The 18047-nt window shown below is 38.6% G+C and overlaps 1 protein-coding gene across 11 annotated transcripts in view; it reads left to right on the forward strand.

Moving 5' to 3' along the window:
• Window positions 1-18047, forward strand: part of LSP1 (lymphocyte specific protein 1) — a 105012-nt gene that overhangs the window by 31092 nt on the left and 55873 nt on the right. The window contains exon 1 of one of the 11 annotated variants that reach the window (XM_087950887.1): window positions 9544-9867. The exons of 7 other annotated variants lie outside the window; for them this stretch is intronic. In XM_087950887.1, the coding sequence (XP_087807013.1) occupies window positions 9809-9867 (59 nt within the window). In that variant the 5' untranslated portion in view covers window positions 9544-9808. Of the gene's footprint in view, window positions 1-9543; window positions 9868-18047 lie in introns of those variants that run through there. 3 more of the 11 variants (XM_026668260.2, XM_087950906.1, XM_087950880.1) reach the window with 3 other exon arrangements.

The raw sequence follows: 18047 nt of genomic DNA on the forward strand, positions 1-18047 counted from the left end.
TGAATCCTGGTCATAAATACCTTTTGGGTCCATTGTAATTTTGAACAGTTACTAAACAACCTGTCACAAATCAAGGACTACCTGTATGTTAATTCTACTAGAAGCATAATGCATAATGTGTTTAGTTTTCGCATGCAGAAAACTGTGCCATTCAAAAACCAAGAACTTTCCACTGATTTTCCCCCCCTATACAATCTTCGTAGACCCTGGAAGTTGAATAAATATGTCAGGATTGCTATATGCAGTTTAGAGGCTGTGGGTTCCTCACCTCCTGTTCAAACTCCTTGCTCCCTAATTTGGCAGGCATGCTATATATCTTTAATCCCAATATGAAGGAATAGGTAATACAACTCATAGGTAGCATACAAAATTAGAGAAGGTTGCTTCAGCTCCTATAATCCAAGCACTATTTATATAGTATATTCCCTTGGGTTTTAACTGGAAGTCAGAATAACACAATAAAACTGGGGGAAACCTTTCCGTCTCTCTAGTTGAGCCATGTTGTCACTGAGGAGACTCCCCCTCAGTGTTTTTCCTCTGAAACCACATCTTCACGTGACTGCTACTGATGTTGCCTGAACAAACAAGCTCTTTTGGGTTGGTTCTCATTGTTTCCTGAGGTTTCAAGGCCAATTGATATGGCTAACATTTACTATGCAGTTATTTTAATCCCATTCAACAACCCAGATTGCCATAAACTGGAAGTTGCCTTGATAATCACCTGGCATTACAGGCTTTCCTCACAAGCTGAGTCTATCATATAAAATGAACGCACTCTTTCAGGGTGTAAATGTTCCTCCTCTGCACACTTACCTAGGTGACATCTAAAGTCAGCTAGACAGCCTTACACAGGTATTACAGATTCAGTGACCACGGGAATACATTTCCCTTCAAAATGTCAACCAAACCACATGGAACAAAACATGTCTTTTCTTTCTTTTTTTTAAAATTAAATTTATTAGAATTTTTTAAATCCCTCCTTTATTACTTTATAAATAACTCAAGGCAGTGAACATACATAATATTCCCTCCTCCTCCTCCTCCTCCTCTTTCCCCCTCAACACCAACCCAGTGAGGTGGGCTGGGTAGAGAGGGAGGGACTGTCCCAGAGTTACCCAGCTGGCTTTCATGCCTAAGGTGGGATTAGAACTCAGGGTCTCCTGCTTTTTATGTCAGCAACTTAACCACTACACCAAACTAGTTCTTCTTGTACTTCGAATTACAATTCTGCAAAAGAAAGATATTCAGCATACATTTGTTAAAAAAAAAAATATCGCTGTAGCTTCTCCCTATTAATTTGCTAAGCTCATAAACTCTAGTGAGTTTATTCTTCTCTTCTTCCTAAAATCGCAAATGTTTAATTTGTTGAGGCATCACGGGTCTTCTCTGAGCTTGGTTGTTTTCTTGCAGATGTTTCATTACTCAAACTAAGTAACATCATCTGGTGATGCTTCAACCCTGAGCTACAGATATTCTCATTTATTGATTAGTTGTTGAGTTAGCTGTTACCATGAGCTACTACTGTGCATTTAACCTCATATTTTTAAACATTCCCTGAAATACTTGTTGCCACAGGTGGTATTCAGCAGGTTCTGACCAGTTCTGGAGAACCGGTAGCGAAAATTTGGAGTAGTTTGGAGAACCGGCAAATACCACCTCTGACTGGAGATTTTACAGTATCCTTCCCCTGCCACGCCCACAGAACCGGTAGTAAAAAAAATCGAATCCCACCACTGCTTGTTGCTAGCATGTTTATCTCATTTCCTAACCTTTTCCTCTACCCTAAGCACAAACTAATCAGAGCTTGGTCTTCTGTGCATCCATTGTAGAATGTATATAGCTTATCCTTTCTCTGTTTGTAATTAACAATGACTTTGTAGATTGAAATGAATGTGTTAACATGTGGGAGTGTTGAAGGCTGTTTCTCAGTGTGGAATAAATTAGATAAACCTTCAGTCCTTACAATCCTGAGTTTATCTGAGCTGGTTTGTGCGATTATGTCTTTGATGAGTACAAGTTTGGAGTCTGTCCCAGTGCCAGGCTGTCCTATCTTAGAACTGAAATAATACTGGGAAAAAGAGACTACTGAAGAAATAGAGCAGCAATCTCAAAGCTCCAGTTTCATAGATATTTAATTAAGTTCTAGGCTCTTCAACTTAGTGAAAAGAATTGTATTACATTCAAAGGTTAGCAAGTGTTGCCTAGAGTAGGCCATACACAATCATATTTATTTTACCAACCAATTCTTAGGGGGTGAAAGGATTATTGCCTTTACTTCTATAGGAAAGTTGATTTCAGCGGGGATGAGAAAGAAAGTTGTCAACTAGGCCAAAATCACTTCTTGGCTGATTTGTAAGCAACTTATTACAAAGCATATCTCTCTCTTAATTTGCTTTCAGAAGAACTAAATGTTTGCAAGATGTCCGGACAATCTTTAATAAATTATCATAACCCTACTGTTTTCTACACCTAATGATAAGTGTGATCACACTGGAATAGGAAGCTTCTTCATAATCTTCTCTATTTAACTTTTTTTGTTTCCCATTCCATGACTGAAACAGAGATAGAACTATGGGCTCACATTTATTGATGGTGCTAGATAATGAAATATAGATTTAGCCAAAATATTAGTGATGTGTGTTACTACTTTAACCCACAGAGTCAGCCAGAAATTTCTGAGAGGAGAGAATAGTAAACAGGGAACTGATTAACAGAATAAATAGAAAATGCCCTTGAAAAGACAAAGGATGTGGTAAAGTCAGATAAGTTAAACATTTTTTTTTAAAAAAAGTTTTGCTGTCGAAGACACAAAGAGAAACTCAATAACAGCTTATTTTTCTGCATTTCAGAAAAATTCTGGCTCTACTCCCAATAGCTTCTCAATTATTTTATTGTTTCCTGACTGCCATTAAATTATCAAATCTCTCTCTCTCTCTCCATTATGTTGTATACTATCCACTTCTCTCTCTTTTTGCTTTTTGCAAGCTGTGCTGACAATTTGGTAGAATCGGTGTGCTGATGCCTTACAGTGTGAAGACTTTAATTCACCCTGGAGCTCCTCAGATTTCTTGGAGCAGAAATCCCATTGTTCCCACCCAACATAATAACGGGTTCTAGATGACCCTTGATTTTTACCTGTCAGATTTCTAAAGATAAATGAAATGTTGCAGTCTTAGAAATACATTGACTTTTCTCTACTTATCAGTAACCAGCAAAAAGATAATTTAGAATGGATAACTAAGAAGTGCCGTTAGGATAGCTAAGGAAATCTCTAAACAGAAACTTGGTACTTGTGGGAGACCCAGAGAAAACCCTGGACTGAGATTTATCAACACCTGAGTTGGTAGTTGCTTTTGCTACAACTTCCCTGGTAATACTGAAATACTGTATGTTTTTCAAAGGAAATATGAACTCCGCATCTCTTACTTACATATTGGATTGCATTGGTAGTGACTTATTGGTTTTTTATTCTTCAAATCCCTTCCCCTGAGGCAACATGTTGAAGTTATGGTGTATATGGAAAAGTAGTTTAAGGTTCACAATGAAATGTGATAATTTCTTTACAAAAAACAAACCCCATGAAGTTGATGACATTCCAGTGTCTAAAAAACCTTTTTCAAAGTTAGTCCAGCATGTTTTATTTTATAAATATGTTACACAGTTTTGAATTAATATGGCTTGGTGCCATGAATGTAATTTGGAATCCATGACTTCACTAACATATGATATTGGTTGGGAAGAACCTGTTACAAAAATACAAACATTGTTTAGCTTTCCTCATATCCTGAAAAGCTGGTATGCATCCAGTTGTACATGATGCCACTGGGAAAAACAATCAGAAGTTTAGGGGGAGAGACTTTATTACAATATTGAAAACATCTTATTATTTTACTTTTTTTCGGTTGGAGCCAAGGAAGTGATATAAATACTTAGCTATTCCCCGAATGCCATGAAATATTGGATAGTCCACATAAATTAGACCATTTGTTGGTTTAGGGGTGTTTTTTTATTTTTATACCACCTTTTTCATGTACAACTCAAGGCGGTAAATATACAGTACCAATACACTTTCTTTCTCCTATTTTCTCTGCAACAATAATTCTGTGAGATGAGGTAGGCAGAGAAAGAGTGATGGTCTCAAAGACACCCAGTCAGTTTTTCATGCCTAACATGGGACTAGAATTCACAGTTTCCTGATTTCTGGTCCAGCATCTTAACTACTGTATCAGACTGATTCTCTAACTCTAGCTGGTAGGACAAGGCATTCCAAGAATCACATTGCAATTTTTTTTTTTTTAAACAAATTTTATTAATCACATTGCAACTTATTGTGGATTGAGAAACCCTCATTCTGAAACCAAGATTAGCAATCTGGATATATCTTTGGACCAGCATTGTTTCTAAAGTGTCCAGATGACTTTTACTATGTTTTAATTATTTGGGAATATAGACTAGAATTCTCTCTTGACATATAACCCTTTATGGAAAGTATGAGAAAAGCATCATTTGATATACCCAAACAACTTATTTATCTAGTCCATTCCTGAGCAGGGGTAGAAGCAAAATTAATATGTAGCCATTTCTTTATGTAAGGATCATAACTGAAGAATTATTTTACTACATTGGCTCTCATAGCATGCACCCATTTTAAAAACTGGATCCTGGGAAAATGGATTGGTTATTTTTCTTGACCATCTATAGATCATACCATTGTGGTGAAGGTATTTATTTGTTTAGGACTTGAATTTATTGTCTCAGTCATGTTTGCTCAGTGACCACAGACAGTATTTGAGAAGGTTCTTGACTAAGTAGGCAGAAAAACCTCATAACCCATACCACTTGCTTGCGGTAGTGTAGTACATACTGGCACTTCTGATACTATAGTATTGCATTTTTTTGAATGGGAAGTATGAAAGTCCTATGTGGATAGAATTGTATTGTGTATATCCTTCCCTAAGGCCAGTCTGCTGCCTTATGAAATAGAGGAAGATACTTTCCATTGCCAGTGTTGAAATTAGATTTAACTTCTATATAAGAGTTTGGAGATGGAGTTATCTTGTCTTTCTCCTCAAGCATGTTCTTAGGTTTTACCAGCCAAGTAAATTCCATTCACCATCACAGTTTGTTGGGATTACTTTGAATCTAAGTAAGGAGTTTAAAGTGTTTATTTATTTAGATTAGTGTCATCTATTTATTTCTTTAATGACTTGTATGGCACCAAATCTGTTGGACATATCTTGGTGTTGCAACAGTATATAACATAATAAAACATTCATGATAAAATAGCAATTTGGAAGATATGCATAGAGAAGGAAAAAATGACTTTTAAATCGGTGCATGAGGTTTTGGTTACTTAGGTGCCCTAAGAAAAACAAGAAAGAAAGAAAAAGAACTTTTTTTCTAGCTGATCTTTTCTGTTCTGTATTTTAGCAAACATAGGGAGTGTCTTCTTAATTATTTTTTCAAAAGCTAATGGCGATTCCCCCTTCCCTATTTTCCTAGGGAACACTCTGTCCCATTGACTGGAACCCATGTATGTGGGTGTCTCTGAGAAAAGGGCTGAGCTAGTGATGAGTTTCGCTTAGATACTTTAGTCTTCTTGCCAAACATGTTTTAGCTTTCTGATGATTTTGCAACCACCCTCACATAGCAAAAGGATTGTGTAATAGATGGAGGCTGGCGTTTCTTTCACTCTTGGGGGCTTTCTCCCTACCACCACAAAGCCTGATTCACTTCCTCCCTTGAAGTTTTCCTTACCTTAAAACACTTCCTTTTTTTGTGGGGAGCAGATGAGTAATTCCCTGGTGTCTTCTTAGTATAGCTTTATATTTACTGCAGGGTTACCATGCAGAGTTCCCCTCTCCCCAGTGTCCATTTCCTCATGTTTTACAGCACATTAAAGTTTCCTGTAGCAATTGAAAAATACTTTATTTTGCAAGGCATCTGCAATGAATATTCATCTGTTTCTGCTAGGAGCCATCCCTAAAACCTATCCCCGTTTCTTTTTGCAATTACAGGGAGAGTATAAAACCATTTCTGTCTTTTGCTTCTTCTAGCAGCAAAGATGGAGAGAATGACAGAAGAAGAATACCCTTCATAAGGACTGTTATCAATAGAGGGTCTGCTATAACTAATGGGCCAAGGTATCTGAACAAACAAACAAACAAGCAAAAACAGAATATCAAAATTGGAAAGGGATCTTGAAGATCTTCTAGACCAATTCCTTCCTCAAGCAGGAGTCCCTATATCATTTCGGACAAATGGCTGTCCAATATCTTTTTAAAAGCCTGCAGTGATGGAACACCCATAATCCCAAATAACAAAATATATCCCAAAATAGTAGCCATCTCCCATCGTACAAAAACTCACCATATTAGTTGTCACCTCTCGTTCCAATACCATCTACTTTTAATTTACCTCAGGGCAGTTTAGAGATTGCAAGGTGCTTTATATGGAGCACATACAGCTTTCACTTTGCTATTATTACCTGCCCATAGAATTCATGCCCTCCCATAGAATCTCATTCCGCCTGAATGCAGAACCATCTCTAATCATCCTCCTTGACTGCAGTCTTGCTTGTCTTGGGTGCTGCCAGACTGACAGTGAATAAGAGGCAATCTTATTGAGATGGCATGATTAGGGCTTAGTTTTGCTTCAACTGTATCATGGTGAAGGGTTCTATGGCAGTATTATTGCTGTTGGAGTAATATTTCTCTTCATCATGACAATACGGCATCATCTAAGTGCCCTGGTTTACCTAAGTGAGTCCTTTCCCCCATCTCATCCCATACAGGTGTATTAGCCCTCTTTATCACCAGACTGCACTGACCCATACTGTGTAAGAGTTATAGACCATTTAATCTAGCACCTCCAGAAGGGACTAGAGTGAGAAAGACTATCCTGGAAGCTTGTTTCATGTTGTATTAAATCTTTTTTCCCCCTGAAGACTTCAACAAGAAGTGAGGGTAGACTTAGAAGAGCTTTGTTTAATCTGAGCTGAAATAGGCAGTAAAAGATCTCTGAACTGGAAGTCTTACCCTACACGTAAGTGAGGAAGAGGGGAAAAGGAGAAAATAATGGCTAAATGGGCTCATGTGTATTTCACCTCTTATGGAATTAATGTTTCCACTGATTTGTCTTCACTATCAAGTCCCATTCCCAAAAATCTATTGATTCCACACACCCCCAATAAATGTTCCATAAGCTTAGGGAGTGCATGTGCTGGGAAAAATTGTTGGATATTTAGCTTCATACGTTGTCTAAAAATTGAGATCGGGGAATGGTGTTAGAGTTGGAATGGGGGATTGAAAGAAATATTTCAGTATTTTTACTGAAAAGGGTGCTCCCTCTTCAGCACCAGGGTGATGGGATCAGGGCATGATAGATTAGCTGTCTACCCATCTCACTACATGGAACCTGGGAAGATTGCATCAGCCAGCAGGATTCAACCAAACTTAGCACACAGACAACCAACAAAGCTAGCTGTTGACCCCTGACAGCAACCAATCAGGATATTCTTCCTGTACCTTAGGAAATTCAAAGCCCAGAGAGGGCGTAAAACCCAGGGTCTTTCAGTATCTCTCCCCTTTCTCCTCAGGAGCTCCAAGGAGGTAATCCTGTCCATCAATAAACCATCATTCCAAGCAATCACCATGTTTCCAGCGTCTTTTTCCCCACTTGGAACTGAACCCAGATGGACATTTCTTCTAACACTTGTTTATGTGATTCCAAATCATGGTTAGTTTATGGTTGGGTGAATTTACACAGCTTTGTTCAACTATGGGTTAGTGTTGTGTGAACACAGCCCCAATCCTCACAGGCTACATTGACCCAGATTTCAACATATAGTCTTCTGCTCCTCAACACTCCTAGCTGTGGCAATTATGATGCTATCAGTATAATTTGTGCTGTCATTTTTAAAATTCAGTCCTCACTTCCTACCCCAGACTTACCATGCTTACTATGATTATGCCATGTTTCAATACTTTTTCTTGTCACCGAAGTCAGCTTTTCGCATTCCTCTCTGCCCCTCCTCAGTTTGCTATGAGTTCTGCTGCATACCAGTCTATAATAAGAGCATGGTGACTGTTGGACCATGGTTTCATTTCATTCCCATCTTTGCTGGTGATGGCTTGACACTCTGGTTTCAGCCTTTAAATGGATAACTCCAGGGCAAATTTTTTGAAGCCAGTGGAATTGCTTCAGGCTATATTTTGAAAGTAAATTTAGATGTTATTTGTTGAGGAATCTGAATATTCTGTTTGAGACTAAGGATAATACTTGTTCTAACTCCAGGGAATGAGGAATGGACTGTTAACCCTTTGTAAAACATACTCATACTGATTTTCTGCCCTACTCAAATCTAGAATCTAAAGGATAAGTAGACATATTGAGCCACAAATTAACCACCTTAGCCATTTTGATCCAGTGTGCTGTTTGAGCACTGTTCATGGTTAATGGTGTCATGCAAACCAAGAAAATTGGATTGGTTTGATGAAATTATTAGTTAAAAATTATATTTTGGGATTGTTAACAAAGTCACAGAAAATGATGGATTACTAGATTTGATGCAAATCTTATTCTTTAAATACACAAATGTTCTTTGGCATGCAGTTGCTGTATTTGTCATTATTACACTGTGAGGTGGTTGGGTCATAGCCCAAATTTTCAAATAGTCAATAAAGTAAGCTGCTACAAAACTGAAAATTGGAAATGTCAATCCTTTTACCACAGGAAATATTTGTGAAGATAAATTATTCTTATAGCCATCAAATTAATTCTATGGCAAGGTTGCAGGAAAAAAAAAATCTTCTATGTTAACTTTTCATCACAAAATGAGGCTATTTGTCCATCTCAGAATAAAGAACTTGGTTTCTCTGGATGTCTATGGAGATTCTCAATCATCCATTTGATTTATCTAGCTGTTTCCTATAGGACAATCCTAGAAAAGTTTTTTTTTTACTACACCTACTTTGGAAGCTCACAGGGAGCAGTGGTTGAATGGATGTGGAACACATCCATTCTATATAAGCACCCATGTTAACTCATGGACCTGTTGAGCTTTTAAATTCTGCACAGAAGTGCTTCCTCTGGAGAAATTAGGGAACGCTGCCCAATAACCCCGATTTCAGTTGTACTGCCTTGGGTCAGACTAGAATAGTTTTCTGTTAGTTCCAATATTGGCCAAAGCTTCAGCAGCACCTGTTTGTAGTTGGACAGGCTTACACCAATTGGAAGAATTCTGCAGAACATCTTTACATGCTGGTTGGTTCTGCTTTTAAGAGAATGCGTCTTTGATCCAGCTTTGCATTCTTAACAAGTAAACTTTGGATTTTGACAGGATGGAAGGAAAGGTATGTATCTTTGTCTTTGACAAAACTGTGACTTCATAAGTGTGTGTCTGTGTGTGTTTTAACGATCAGATGGGAGCAAAATATTTCTTTGTCTCTTGCCGGCTTTCCAAAAAATTCCTTTTCTTTCCTTAGATGTTTCTTCTAGTTTGAGAAGGAGGGCGTCGAGGTGAAAGAGGGGGCGTATTAGAGCGCGAGTGGGATAGCGGGCTTAGAGAAACAAAAGGAAACCAGCTGCAGAACTTCCTGAATTGGAGGGAAAAAGAGTGAGACAGGGGAGGGAGGGAAGGAGAGAGAGAAATAGAGGGAAGGAGGGAGGGAGGGAAAGAGAAGCCAGTCCACAGTAACTAACAAGACTCTTAAAAGCTGGGGAAAGGATTGGGGTGGGGGTGGGCAGAGAAGAAGGCGGGTTCGCAAGTAGGAGTGCCGTCCCTGACCCGCATTCATTTTCGCTCACCATGACCAGTGCGATCTTGAGGCGGAATTCCAGCAAACAGGGCTTGCAGAATCTCATAAGGTAAGTCCTTACCTGTCCCTAGCAAAGGGGGGAGGGGGCGCCGACCGCTGTTTCTTTGTGTGGACGGAAGGACTGAATCCCTCACCTTCTTTCCGCACGCACGAGATTTCCTACGTTGGCTAAAAGGCTCCCCGGTATCTGAACTGGGGTCTAGGAAAGCGGCTCCCTCGGTTTGCAGGGCGGCGATGTTCAGCCTGTGGCAAAGGCATTCATTCCTGCAGGCAGGAAGACTGGGCACCGGGGCGCGGTGACAAGGGGGGAGCGGGAGAGAGATAAGATAATTAGGGATGGCTTTCCCTGAAACACCCCTAGAGAATCGTTGCTTTGGCCTTGGCAATTTAACTGACCTGGCGTTTGGAGCGAAAATCGTGAGGGGAGAAGGAAGGTCGATCTCGCCCCCTAACGCCCCCTATATATGAAGGGGAACGTGGGGGGAGATGGAGATGGTGGTTGGTGATGGCTAAGCTCAACAAGGCAAATGCTTGGCAGAGGCAGTCTTTCGTCCTTTTGAAAGACGGGGGTTTTCATCCCTGGGGAACTCTTCTCGTGAACCACGGTCGATTTCCTTTCCAAGCGAGACAAGGTGAACTGGAGTTCCCTTCCCGAGACTTCCTTAGGGGCGGCCCGGCAGCCCTGCGCGCTGGAGGAAGTCTGAAGGAATGTAACAAGTTGCTCTTGAGCGCGTAAAGCTAATGCGCTGGGGGATTGTAGAGTGAATTTCAAAAGAGAAAAGAAAAGGGGCTGAACAACTGCCCTAGGGTTTACCTTCCATTGTGAAGAGAAGGGGTAACGAGAGGCAGTCCCCTGTGCCTTCCTTTTTGGGACCAAGATGACAGATATATATTCCTGGATAGTGACTAACTAGTTTGTGGGCTTCTCTCTCCCTCTCTCGCTGCATGTTTGTATCTGTACACACACAAACACACACACCATTGTCTAAAACTAAGATGTATTTAAAAACCTCAACTAAAAAACAGAGTTAACAAGCTTACTGCAGAGTGATTATAGGACAGATTTAACAGGGACTTTTAATAAAGAGTTCATTCATTTCTTATTGCTGGTTAGTTCCATTAATTAATGTTGACCCAGCAGGAAGTCCAAATATAAACGGGGCAAAAATTAATCAACTGGCCGCCCGGACAGAGAAGAATAATGTCTGTCATGGGATTGCTTCCCCCACCTTCCCCACCCACGGTCTCTCCCCCCCCCCCCCCATCACACCACAGTTGGCTAAGAACACTGGGAATCACCACCCCAAACTATCTGAAGTGCACCAATTGGGGCCGGCTAATTAAAACAGTTTGGCCAGGCAGGGCACAGCAGATGGCCATCTATTGTATGGCAAATCACTGCTTAAGCATGTTTCATTTGAAAGTCAGCATTTCTTTGGAAACATTGACAACATGGCAAACTTTTACGTATTTATGGAAGTATGAGAAGTTTCTTGACCATGTGGGGTGCCTTTGAGCAGTGACCATATGGTTAATGGCCTTCACACTTAGGTTCTCACACAGTGCCCGGACACCACTGATCAGGCTGGTTACAGGTTTTCATGTACTTACTGTCTTACTGTACTTTAACATCTCTTTCAAAGAGTATCCAAAAAGAAATCTGTTTTTGTCAGTGATGTCAAAGAAATCTGTTTTTGTCAATGAAGTGCTTCCTCTCACTCCTCCTCCTCCTATCATCATCATCATCATCATCAGTTTCTGTAGCCTCAGTGGCTTACAAAATGAAAAGTGTGCATCCTGGCCAGAAAGAAAAGTATGGTGCCGAGGGATGCAGCTCTGAAAAAAGGGTTTATCTGAACCCATCCTCTATGTATTATTCCTCTCTGAGTAGATTTTTTTGTCTGCCTACGTGTATAAAAACATTATTCTTCATTTCTGTAGATATGCAACCCTTTGTTGAAAATAAGTAACCAACTTCAATAGAAACCCAAGGCATAAAATAAATAGTTGTGATATTGATTAATCTACTCTTTTTTTTTCCTGAAACAAGTTTTAAGTTTTCCTAACATTTACCAGAAGTTGGGTATGGGTATGATTTTTTTAAAAAGTTTAAGTTGCAGTTAAATTAGTAGGCGTCTGTTTTAAAATGATCCTATTAAGAGCAATGGGCTTACTCAGACAAATGCATGTTTTAGCTTCTGACCTATGTTTAAGATTACACTCTTTGGAAGATTTATTCAAACATATGCTGAGTGGGATTTATTCTTACATAAATATGTGTTGGGTTGCAGCCTACATTTCACTGGCCTGTTAGCATTCCTCCTTTTGTCTGGACTGTGGCCAAGATTTTTTTTTAAAATATTCATACAGGTTTAAAAGATTAATGTGAAAGAGAGTCATCCTTTTCTCTGCATGAAACATAAAAACTACTAAATTGTACAGCATTTTATTTTAGAATAAAAAAAATAGAATTACATCAGTGTTATCTGGACTACCTGATACAGATAGTCATGTGTATGGCTTTCCAGTACAATTCTGGCATTCCAGAAAAGCCAAAGCATCATTTGTGGAAAATTAAGCAGATTTCATTGGGTAGCAATACTGGTAAAAGACTAATAGATTAAAGATGCTCTGCGTGGATTTTTAAAAATCCACATTACAAAATAGCATACAGAGTTGAGAATAAGAAATTCTTTGGTCTCTTTACCTGCACCCCTAAATTAGAATATCCTTGGCTGGGCTAGTAATCTGGATGATTTGCATATACTTGTATGAACTGACTCCATCCAAAAATAATTATCCATTATGAAGCAGTGTGAGCATCATTGTGGATTCTGAAAAGATGGAAAGAACTTATTCTGTCTCTGATTTCTTGGTCATGGCTGAGACTTCTGCCAAGTGAAAATCCTTGATTGCTCTGTAGTTCTCCTTTTGTCTTTCTTCTTCTGGTAAAGCTTAATCTAAAGGCAGTAATGACATCACTGGTCAACAGCTATAAACATGATATTCACACTGTGTCGTAAGGCACAATTATTACTTTTAATGGAGGCAGTTCATACAAGCATATGCAAAGGAAGAATGAAATCACCAAATAATCTGTTCTCCCTTATCAAATAGCGCTTAATTAAAACAAATTGGTCAAGAAACTAGGTGATGGATCAACTAGGTTGGTGAATAATGAACTAGCAGCCAAAGGGTTGCATACATTCTTTGGAAAACTTCCAGATTTTCCCATCAGAATTTTGGTCAGCAAATAGCAGCACTAAATTTTTTCAATTCTTTAAGTTGAATAAATTCAACATTTATTTAGCTGCCAATCTCTTATATGGCTACCCATCTCGTAACTCTGAGTGGCATGCAAACACAAATGGTACATTAAAGTATCCCCTTCTGCCAAAGAAAAAGGGAAAACATACCCCAATGTTCATTCCCCCCCCCCCTCTACAATACTGCATCAGTGCCTGTTAAGACCTTCAGGATATAGTAACAACAACATGCCATCTCCAAGCTCACAATTTTCCCAACATTTAACCAAGGTTAAAGTCTGTGACTGCCTTTTTCAAAATAACCACTTGACAATTCAGTGTTGTCTGGCTTGCATAAACTGTATCCAGTGACTCAGTTAGGCCCCCTTTCCCCCCAGTTTAGGGTCATACTCATTCAACTGGGAGCCCCATCTGGAGGGAGGTGAAGTAAGCAAAGGGCAGGCTCCGAAGAGAAGTGAGGGAGAACTCTCATCCTCTCTCTAGCATCTTTCTTTTGTCCTTTGTTTTTACCATTCTATTTTGTAAACTGTTTTATTGCTCTCATCTGCAGGCAGCAACACTCTTATGGGATTTTAAAGACACACATTTATTGTTATGATCAGAATGGGAAGCAAAGTGTTGACAACAAATGCCTTGATGGAATATGTCTAGACTCTTCTGATATCGCTGTTTAAAAAAGCAAGTCTTTAGAAACATACTTCTGAATTGAAATGCCTCTAATGCAATTTATAAAACATGACAACCACATATTTTCCAAACAAGAGCAGTTTTTCCACATGAGCTTTTGTAATGTTGCCAGCATTACACTCCTCTTTAACCAGTTGAGTGTAGCGTCCTTGTGCCACATTTGTATGCTACTGAATACAAATCAGTGGAAATGTTTTTTATCTGAAATAAGAATGCCATAGTGTTCCTTTCTTTGGGGGGTGGGGGGAGAAGTCAGCAAAAGTTTGTAAAACACAAAAAAGAATGAATAGCTGATGGGCAAAAGAATTTGAAAGCAGGAAATAAGAGGAAAGGAACTATAGCTACACCTAGTTTAGACAAGGTCAATTCTTGCAAGCTGTTCTTGCTCTCGCCATGTCCCTCTATAGTTCATGCATTGCCTTTTGTTTTTTCTTAAATGCCTCCATGGCAAGGGCTATCTTTGACAAAGTAAAAAGAACATACCCCTCAACCCTCTTCCAATCTTCATTTTGCTCATAGAAAACTTTGACCTTTCTTCTCTAACAACTAGCCTGATCAGCTGGGCATGGAGTATTTAGAACCATCTATTTCCTTCCCCATAATTTTGTAGAACAGATATCATACTCTTTGTTTCTTCTTGCTATACTTGTTGCCATAGCATGCACTTGATCAGCTAACTGTCTGGATGTCACATTGCATCCACTTCTTACAACAGCCTTGGGAAACACCTTCTTGGCATTTATAACTGGCCTACCATGCCTCAGAGGTTTAGATGCTGTTCTGATGATAGTTGATCTCTTTTCATTCTCTTTGGTGGCCTCCCCTCCATTCCTGAAGCAGTTTGCCTATTCTTTCAGCAAGTTTTTCAGATCTACAAAGGAGCCAATCTCTCATTTGTAAGAGAGTCGCCTATGCATGGCATATTTTTGGAATTTATTTCAGCAATTGGGTGCAATCTTCCATGTATCATGTCCCCATCATCCATAGTCAGATAGAGAATTTGAAATCTTAAAACAGTAGCCTTATTACTACATAAACTACCATCAAAATAGTTGGCCTGATGTATGGCTGAGTTCACTTATAATAACTCGGCTTGTAGCAATAGCAATAGCACTTAGACTTATATACCACTTCATAGTGCTTTACAGCCCTCTCTAAGTGGCTTACAGAGTCAGCCTATTGCCCCCAACAATTTGGGTCCTCATTTTACCCACCTCGGAAGGATGGAAGGCTGAGTCAACCTTGAGCCTGGTGGGATTCGATCTGCCAAATTGCAGTAAGAGTAGCTTGCAGTACTGCACTCTAACCACTGTGCCACAGAGGCTCCCCACTTAGATGTCACTTCAAGCCTTTCAGCCTCTCCTTAAGGATGAATTGGACTACACAAAGGGTTTCTACCAATGCTCTCTTGAGCATCATTTTCAAGGAGGCCCTGCCATCACTGTTGGAGATCCTGTTCAGCTTTCTACCAGGTTTCTTCTGTCCAGTTAATGTTAACCAAAAAGATGGAAGATGAGAACCAAATTCAGAAATGGAAGAGAAGGAGAAAATAGGAAAAGAGGTTGTATAAGAGCTGAATCGGGTATATTTGGAGAGCAAGATTCATTGCCAAAATCTCATTTAAAGTTTGTCATCTTGAGATATGAATCAACTTCATTTTACCACAATATTTTCTGTCTTCCTCTTCTTCCTGACCCTTTTACTCTTTCTTCATGTATTTGTTTTGCAGTTGGTCCTCATTCATTCTACCAAACAATCTCAATGTACTGTATAATGGAATCATTAATGGAAAAGGGTGGGGAGAATTATTTTGATAGAAAAAAATGCATATATACCCATCTGGTGGCTTTTAATCATATTTTTAAAGACAGTGTTTAATTAGATTAGAGATCTTGATGAATAAGGGGAAAATATTAAAAGGCTACCAAAAGGCAAAAAAAAAAAAAAAAATGTTGTTGCTGTATTTTATTTGCATAAGAGAACTCTGAATGCACGACCAATATAGCAGTTAAACTGATTAGAAGAACACCTTGAAGTATATTCAAAATTAATAGAACTATTTTTACTTTTCCAGTTTACAACTTTGAAATTTGAAAAATTATATTGGCCAGAATGTAATTTATATTGAAGTTTTCAAATGGTGCTTCTATATTAAATCTAACAATCAAAGCCATTAAAAATGGCGCACAAGTTTTTCTGGCTTGTTTAAAATATTACGACTCAAATAAATCTGGTCTTAATACAGTTTCTTTTCCCACGTCATTGTAGTTGTGCTTTTAAAGTTGTAGCAACATTTCGGCAGAATCTCATCTGTCATCATCAGGCTTCTGTATTGAGATTCTGCCAAAACGTTGCTACAACTTTAAAAGCACAACTACAATGACGTGGGAAAATACCCGAACAAAGCTGAATACCATACATGTAAGTACCCGTGAAAACTTAAGAATATATATATATATATATATGGATCTTTGGTTATTCGGGTTTTCTCCCGCGTAAGATTCAAAGTATCTAGGCAACGTTTCGATGAAGTCTCATTCATCATCTTCAGGCTTGCTTCTTCGGCTCTGTGCTTCTCAGAGTGATGTGAGCTTTCAGCTGCTTCTTCTGTCAAGCAAGCCTGAAGATGATGAATGAGACTTCATCAAAACGTGCCTAGATACTTTGAATCTTACGCGGAGAAAACCGAATAACCAAAGATCCACATACAAATACCATGAGAACCTCAGAAAACAATATATATATATATATAATATATATATATATATATATATATATATATATATATATATATATATATATATATATATATATATATATATATATATATAGTGTGTGTGTGTGTGTGTTGAAAAATACACACACACACACACACACACACACACACACCATGCCTGTAGATAATATAAAAGTTGGGGAAGTTATTTCTATTATGAGTACAATAAATCATACTGAAGCATAGAATGGAAGCGATGCACCCCTCTCCCATTTATATAACATAAAAGATACTATGTAGACTAACTGAATATATGACTTTGGCATCAAACTTTGCAAATGGGAAATTGGCATAGGATGGGTGGCTAATGCAACTTTTCAATCATAATAACCTTATTCCAGGTAGAGAAATTAATTAGAAATAAAATAAGTATAATATTGCACAAATTCTTAAAAATATAAGTGCTGTGGTGCAGTGCTTTAGATCAGCAACAAATAGGTCTTATGTGCATTGGAAGTTTGGAGCTGTTATTGTTGTTATATTAGAATATAAATGGGTACATACCAAACCAGATCTGAAGTAGGGGCTGGCTCTAAGAGTAAAGTGAAATGCCATGTTTGATTCATGGTATATAAATGACAAAGGAAGAATTCTAACATTTTATAAAACTGGCCAAGAAATTTGGCCAAAGATCTAGTCAGATTCAGCTGATAGCTCATCTTTAAAGATGAACTGAGAAAAGCTGAGAAATTAGAATTTAGCCTTAGGCTAACCATGATAATTATTCAATTTAATTTGCTTTTATAAAAAAGAAACTTCATTTCTTCTTGCCTATCCCCTCTTGATTCAGCAAAGGGTGTAAGTTTTGAATTCCTTACCTTGGAGTAATCTTGGTTATTTGAAGACCTTCACTCCAAACGATGACATTAGAAATAATTGGAGTTGTTTGGGGGAGAAGGATATTCAAATCTGCAGCTTTGATAGGCACCCCATAATAATAAGTGGTATTATTGTGGATAGAAAAGATAAACAAAATGAGGTTGGTTGCATAAAACTGAACAAGACCAAAACCAAACACACTTTTGTCAGTCTCCAAGCTTGAGACAGGGAAAATTTATTAAAGAGAAACTTGGACAGTATTTCAACAGTGTCCAGTGCCACAGAAGTGCCAGGCATTGTTGCCATTCTTTACTTATATACAGGGATAAAGTGACTCAAAGCAATTCACCACCAAACAAAGGCTCCGTTTGACAACCCTGGCAGAGTCTGGAAGGGAAAGAGAGAGAGAGAGAGTGACAGATAAGATGGTAATTGTCCATTCTTTCCAAAGTCATTCCTAGTTAATTACACTGTCACTGGCAATAAAGTCTCCAAGGAATTGCACTGTGTACTCGGGGCTTCCTTAGCTGGACTAGCAGTTGTCAAATGCTCAGCTTTTCAGCTGTAAATGGCATCTTCCTTCTAGCAAGTGTTTCCATGCAAAGCTATGCTTGTTCTCCCTTTTCAAAGGTCAGAAAGAAAGGATACAAGCCCTATCTAAAGCATCATGTTTACAGCCAC

This window comes from Notechis scutatus, chromosome 1, assembly GCF_049901735.1.
Source record: "Notechis scutatus isolate UNSWTSFEM ecotype Mainland chromosome 1, rNotScu1.2, whole genome shotgun sequence".
NCBI classification, from domain to species: domain Eukaryota; kingdom Metazoa; phylum Chordata; class Lepidosauria; order Squamata; family Elapidae; genus Notechis; species Notechis scutatus.